The sequence below is a fragment of the Ixodes scapularis genome, unplaced genomic scaffold (genome assembly GCF_016920785.2).
Source record: "Ixodes scapularis isolate PalLabHiFi unplaced genomic scaffold, ASM1692078v2 ptg001675l_1___fragment_3__unscaffolded, whole genome shotgun sequence".
NCBI lineage: Eukaryota > Metazoa > Arthropoda > Arachnida > Ixodida > Ixodidae > Ixodes > Ixodes scapularis.
The window spans coordinates 113,979-121,069 of NW_024610183.1; the positions used below are offsets into that span (position 1 = coordinate 113,979).

The 7,091-nt window shown below is 52.1% G+C and overlaps 1 protein-coding gene across 1 annotated transcript; it reads left to right on the top strand.

Annotated features, from left to right (window-relative positions):
* The first annotated feature begins 588 nt into the window (after positions 1-588).
* Positions 589-1,809, top strand: LOC120846068. The gene has a single exon (XM_040217701.1). It carries the CDS (start codon positions 589-591, stop codon positions 1,807-1,809), a length of 1,221 nt encoding a protein of 406 aa, XP_040073635.1.
* The last annotated feature ends 5,282 nt before the right edge of the window (positions 1,810-7,091 follow it).

Here is a 7,091-nt window from a genome sequence, read left to right on the forward strand (position 1 = left end):
ATGGCAGCGGTACGATTCGACTCCAAGCCACTGAGGAGACCTGATACGATTCGACTCCAAGCCGCGGAAGAGACCTGATGGGAGCGACGGCACGGAACCTGCGGAGTTCGGGCTGCGGCACCGGTGAGTGTTCGACACTTTTCCTTTGAGATTTACCAGGATTTAGATATCAAAGAGTAATATTCAATCTGGTTCTGAACGTCTACCTGGAAGAAAGAAAAGGGCTACTTCCAGGTGTGTGATAGGAAAAGTGACTTACACGTCAGGTATCATGGATCCCAAGGCACTACGCAAACCAGATCTAGAGGCAATTTGCCTAGAGTTGGGGATCGACATTGCGGGCCTGAAAAGAAAGCCTCTAATTATGGATGCTATTCATCAGTCGGGTGCTGACGGAGACGAACTGCAGGAGTGTTGGGAGTTTATTCAGGAACGCGAGAAAAGAGAGCAAGAGGAAGAAAGGAAACGCGTGGAAAGAGAAAAGGCGCAGAAAGAGTCCGAGGAGAGAGCAATCGAGAAGGCCAGGATCGACCTCGAGCTGCGCGGGCAACTGGGAAACCAAGTTCAGTGGGGCAGCAGGGTTGTAAAATGAAGAATCTTTTGCAGCCCTACAAGGTTGGCGAGGATATAGGCCTATTCCTCGTCAATTTTGAGAGGGCTTGCGAGAAGGCAAGTTTCTCTCGGGAGTCGTGGCCTCAGCGCCTCTTGACGTTGTTGCCTTGTGAGGCGGCGGACGTGGTAGCCAGGCTGAGTAGGGAAGACTCGGAGGACTACACAAAAGTAAAATCGGGCCTCCTCAGAAAGTACAGGTTGTCCGCCGACGCTTTTCGCAAGCGATTCCGCGAAGTAAGGAAAAATACCAGCGAGTCTTATCCTGAGTTCGCGTACAGCCTGAAGTCGAACTTAGAGGAATGGCTAAAGGGTTCCGAGGTTTTTGGGAACCATGACAAGGTGGTAGAGTGCGTCTGTCTGGAACAGTTTTTTAGTACCTTGCCCGAAGAAACCCGCTACTGGGTGCAGGACCGGCCTGACGTGAAGACGGTACAGCGAGCGGCGGAACTCGCTGAAGAGTTCAGCTCTCGTCGTGGCGTGCTTCCCGAATGGCGCGGTCACCAGCACAGAGACCCCTCGAAAGGGACCGGAGCGGGGTTTAAGGACAGGTTACGGCAAGGGAAAGAGAAGGGTGGCCACAACGGTAGCGCAGATGGGGCGGCGAAGGAGGGCGAAAACGGAGGAAAGAAACCTGAGGAGAAAGGGCACGGGAAGGCGTTCGAGTCCCGAAAACCTTCAGTGTGCTTTAGGTGTCACGAGCCGGGGCACTTCGCTGCCGGGTGCCGCAAACCACGAGTGGTCTTTTCTTTCGTGAGTGAAGACGATGAGAACATGCGTCTGTTGGAACCTTACATGCACGATTTGGTGGTGAACGGTAGACCTTGCAAAGTTCTCCGTGACTCAGCCGCTACAATGGACGTGATTCATCCGTCCTACGTAAGTCCATCTGACTTTACAGGCGAGTGCACCTGGATTAGACAGGTCGTTGAGGAGAACAGCGTATGTCTGCCGATTGCCAAGGTCAAAGTGGAGGGGCCTTTCGGGGAAATAGAAGTAGAAGCCGCGGTATCAAAGTCCCTGCCCGAGAGGTACCCTTACCTCTTTTCAAACAAATCCGATCAGCTTCTGAGAGAAAGGGGCCTAAGATTTGGGGAAGGAGTTGTCCAGGCTTTGACACGTTCCAAGGTGCGCGAGCTCGCAGCTAAGCAGTCGACCGAACACGGTAGTGAGGGCAGTCGGGACGAAAAGCGCAATTAATCAACTACTTCTGACTCCACCGAGATCCCTGAAGTGATTGAAGTTGCGCCCAGAGAGAGCAGTGACAGTGGGAGTGATCCGGCTGAGGATCAGGAACAAGTAGATAGATCAACTCCGCAGGAAGAGGGACATTTTCTCTCGCCTCACTCATCGAGTTTTCGGAGCCTGGTGGAGGTGGACAGAGACACTTTAGCGGCCGAACAGGCGAGTGACCCCACCCTGGGTAACATGACGAACCACACTCAAAGGGAGGGAGTGGCTAAGCGGAACGTTTCGTTCCACACTCGTTCTGGCGTGGTTTACCGACAGTACAGGGATCGCAAAGGGGTCAGTTATGACCAGCTAGTAGTTCCGACAAAGTATCGCAGGGACCCTTCTCTGTCTTTCGCATGGTAGCTCTTGGTCGTGTCACTTAGGCGTAAAGAAAACCAAGGCACGATTGCTACAGGAATTTTACTGGCCGGGTTGTTTCAAGGAGGTGGAAGAGTTTGTGCGCTCGTGCGATGCCTGTCAACGCGTTGGAAAGCCAACTGACAAGAAAAAGGCGCCACTGAAGCTAGTACCACTAATCACCGAACCGTTCCGACGTCTGGTGATTGACGTCGTGGGACCTCTTCCGGTGACCGATTCGGGATACCGGTACATCTTGACCATGCTTTGCCCCGCGACTAAGTTTCCGGAAGCAATTCCCTTAAAAGAGCTTAGTTCCGCCGGGGTGGTTGACGCGCTTCTGTCAGTGTTTGCTCGAATAGGATTTCCGGCAGAGGTGCAAAGTGACCAAGGGAGCGCTTTTACTAGCGCCCTGACCACGACCTTTCTAGAAAAATGTGGCATTCGCGTAGTGCACAGCTCGGTTTACCACCCTCAGAGCAACAGCGTTGAAAAATGGCACTCAGTTCTCAAACGCGTTCTACGCGCGCTCTGTTACGAGCATAAGAAAGACTGGGAAGCCTGTCTGCCTGCTACGATGTTTGCTCTGCGGACGGTCCCGCATGAAACTACTGGGTTTAGTCCCGCTGAACTGGTGTACGGGCGATCCCTGAGGTCTCCCCTCGGAATGTATCGTGAGGCATGGGAAGGCGAGGGCGAGCAGGTGACGGTTGTGGCCTATGTTTTAGAGCTCATTGATCGAATGCACAGTACTAGAGAGTTAGTAGAGGCTAACATGAAAGCCGCGCAGACGAAAGCCAAACTCTATTACGACAGAACAGCCAGACGTCGCACGTTCGCCGTAGGGGACGCGGTCATGCTGCTCAGGCCCACTAAGAAGAATAAACTAGAAGTTCAGTGGGAGGGGCCAGCTGAGGTGGTTGGAAAGTTGTCTGACACTAACTATGCGGTGAAGATGCCTGGCCGGCGTAGGGAAGCCAGAATATTTCACAGCAATTTAATGAAACCTTACCGACAACGGGAGGCAGTAGTCAACCTGGCTCTAAACATGCGTGAAGAAGTCGAGACAGACTTTCCCGCGGTCGGTAACGAGCCAGGAGGTGAGTCTCTCCAGCGAATGCTGGAGAGAGTAGAACGCGAGACGGAGTTAGATCCAACACAGGTAGCCGAACTCCACGCGCTGGTTAATGAGTTTCGTGACTGTTTTGCGGATAAACCAGGGAGAACCAGCCTAGTGGAGCATGACATCGAATTAACGACCGATACTCCGATCCGTTCCAGACCTTATCGCGTCTCTCCTAGGCAGAGAGAAATCCTAGATCAGGAAATAAAGCGAATGCTGGAGCTAGGGGTCATCGTACCAGCGGAGAGCGACTACACCTCCCCGGTAATCCTGGTAGAGACTCCTGGGAAAAGTCCTAGACCCTGTGTGGACTATCGAAAACTAAACGCCATAACGCGGGACCAGACTTACCCAATCCCTAATATTAAGGAAAGAGTCGAACAGGTAAGCAGCGCAAGGTTTCTGTCAACTTTAGACTTAACTAGAGGTTACTGGCAAGTCCCCCTAACGGAGCGGGCAAGCCAGTACGCGTCTTTCATCACTCCGATGGGAACTTTTCGGCCAGTAGTGTTAAGCTTTGGCTTAAAAAACGCGCCATTTTGCTTCTCCCATCTCATGAACCGGGTATTGCAAGGGCTGGAAACTTTTGCTCTTCCTTACCTCGATGACATTGCTGTGTTTTCTGAGAGTTGGGAGGAGCACGTGGCAAATCTGAAGGAGGTTTTGAATCGCCTGCGCGACGCGGGATTGACCATAAAAGCGGAAAAATGTCAGCTAGGCCGAGCCGAAGTTAGCTACCTGGGCCACATCGTAGGAAGAGGATACCGACGGCCGTCTGAGCTCAAAACCGCAGCTGTAGAAGAGTACCCGAGGCCACTAACCAAGACGGACATAAGATCATTCTTGGGTTTAACGGGATACTACCAACACTGCATCCGAGGCTACTCCCAGATCGCTAGTCCGCTGACAGACGCTCTTCGAAAATCTGAACCTTTGCGGGTGGTGTGGAGTGATGCGAAGGAAGACGCCTTTCGTTCACTTCAGAGACAACTGTTGAGCCAGCCGATTCTTCGGTCGCCGGATTACAGCCGTCCTTTCATAGTGCAGTGTGACGCGAGCGACTGGGGCATGGGGGCCGTGTTAAGCCAGAGGGAGGACGATGGGAAGGAGCACCCTGTCTTATACGTTAGCCGGAAACTTTCTACCAGAGAAGAGGCCTACAGCGCCTCGGAAAAGGAGTGTGCATGCCTGGTATGGGCGGCCGGAAAGTTGGATTGCTATCTGGCAGGTACGCGCTTCACTTTCGAGACAGACCACTGCCCACTCACGTGGCTCCAAAGCATGTCCGCAAAGAATGGGCGTCTTCTGAGATGGAGCTTAGCTCTACAGCGGTATAATTTTGAAGTAAAGTACCGAAAAGGCAAGCTAAACGGGAATGCGGATGGGCTTAGCAGAGGCTTTGTCGCGTAGGTTGAAATTCTTGATAATGTTGCCTTTTTCTTCTATTTTTTTTTTTTTGCGTGTGTAATATGGTTTGATGTCAGCCTGATTTTGACAAAAGGCATCGTCATATGACTTTCTTTGGGATCAAAATTGAATGAGTTAATCGCCGGTTTTCCGAGGCGGTATATCCTTCTGACCTTTACATTTGGTTGCGTGGTGTATATTTTCTAGATATTTTGACGTATCAGTTACGGGGTTGATTGTATTCACATTAGTGGTCTTAATTGTTTGTTTTCGCTACCTGGTAAATTTCACTGGTGGAGTGTTGGGCACTGGCTGGGGTTACGGCTTCGTTTTTTTGCGGGTTCTGTTATGCCTTCGACAGGTCTTCACCCAAGTCTGCTCCACCCGGGGCAGTTCTTCGTTGGCCAACCAAGTCTACGGAGGAAGCGGAACTTCCCGGACTCTTCGGAGAGCAGCGGTGACTGCAACCCCTTCGAGTCCACTACCTGGCGGCGGAGGAGCTGTTATGAACGGCCCCCGGACCACACCCTCTCGATCTAAACCACCCGGCACTGGGGAACCCCCTTGAGTATCGTCGCCATATGCATGGTTCCGGTCAGTTGAGCCCGGAAACGAAGCAAGAGGCGACAATGGGATGGCTTTCGACGGAGGACCCCCGTGTTGATGTCGCCACACCTAGGCGCGAAGCTGAGCCGGACCCTTACTTCTGGCGGGGATTACGCTGGCCCGAAACGGGGTCACCCGACGCAGGAACCGGGGGGGGGGGGGGGGGATTACTGTGCGAAGATTCCGGATGACGGTGCGCCAGCTGCGGGACCTCCGTGAGGGTGTGTTCAGCACGGATCATCTTCGGACGCCACTTGCGGTTGTTCCGGCCCAACCCTTTTCGTGCCACAAAGCCGCCTAATGGAGAGATCGGCACCACCTCGGCCAGCGTCGTCTCCCAGGCTGACAGTGGACCCTTTGTTGTCGCCTCTTCGGCGCGGCATTCGAGGGCGGGAGTGACTCGGCGCCGGGATGTGATGTCCGGCCGCTACTACACTGTGTGCTTGTGCGTGCTAGTGGGCGGGGCCTGACCAGTTGGGGAACGGCGTCCTGGCCTAGAGACGTAGGGAGGGGGACCTTATAAAAAGAGCGGTTTTACGCGCTCTCGGTGTGTTCTCACGTTTTTCTCATGCCGTACGGCAGACTGTACATAGAATGTAAATAAACAGTTTGAGAAGAGACACCCTGGCTCGCTACCAACTCTGCCCGATGTCCTGGGCGACGCATGGCTCCAGCGGAGATCGACTACATGGACAAGCCCCGAGTCACAACAGTGCCTCAATAATGTAAAATTGGTCTTGCGACATTTTTTTTACTCTCAATAAATGCTGTTAAAAAGTAACTCCTGACGTTGATAGCTTGCAAAAACATCCATTAGTTTCCCGTCCGCGCAATAACAGATGTAGAAAAAAATAAAGGAAAGAGACAGCTGTTGATCCCCTCCTCAACTTGCAATTTGAACAAGCGGCCTAGTGATCTGACGCTAATTATATACCGTCAGTGTTCATCATAATCATGCCCTAGGGCAGTGGTTCTCAACCGTTCATGTTTCACGGACCCCTTGTAGGTCGCCGGAAATGATGGAGGACCTTCTTCGTGGTCAGGGGAAGGTAAAGGTTGTGGTCAGTGTTGCCAACTCAAAAATTGAAAACCCGCAGTCGAAATCCCGAAAACCGCTAAAACCCGCTAAATCCAAAACACAGTGCAAAATGACTTCTATAAACATTTTTGTTTTGCTTTAATTTTTGCCCAAAGGTATAATAACAGTATAGATCATATCAATGTCATCTGAAAGGAAGCTTTGCCTTTGTTTTGGCTAGAAATCTGTCACGCCACGCCAGGTGATCCGAAGCCAAAACCGCAGAGTGAGCGCATACGAACATGGCAAGGGACCCTTCAGCAGTGCGTGACTGGTCATACTTTCGTTGGACTTGTAGAGTCGTCGAGTCGTCTGCCTGCCAGAGGAGAAAGTTGCAATCGGCCGAAACATGCTTCTTTGTTGCAGCGTGCGCGACCGAAACCTTGTGCTTCGCAGATAGATCAGCTCTGCAATAGCGGCACCTGGCTCGTCTGCTATCACTAGGAGCCTCCAGTAGGACTAGGCAGTCTAAGTTTGGGGTCTTGTAGCCAGTCTCTTCTAAACTGTTGAGCATACTTTAACGGGGCCATTTCACGAGGCGGTGACAAAATCGTCAGAGGAGCATTGGAACATTCATGCTGTTCAAACGTGAGCGCGCAAAACAAGGAGGCATGTTCCGATATTCGATGCCTTAATATTTTGATGACGTCACAGGTGTTACTTTCACATACCAGAGCA

What these genes read in the sequence shown, in the direction of transcription:
- LOC120846068 (XM_040217701.1), top strand. Translation starts at nt 589, where the DNA reads ATGAAGAATCTTTTGCAGCCCTACAAGGTTGGCGAGGATATAGGCCTA.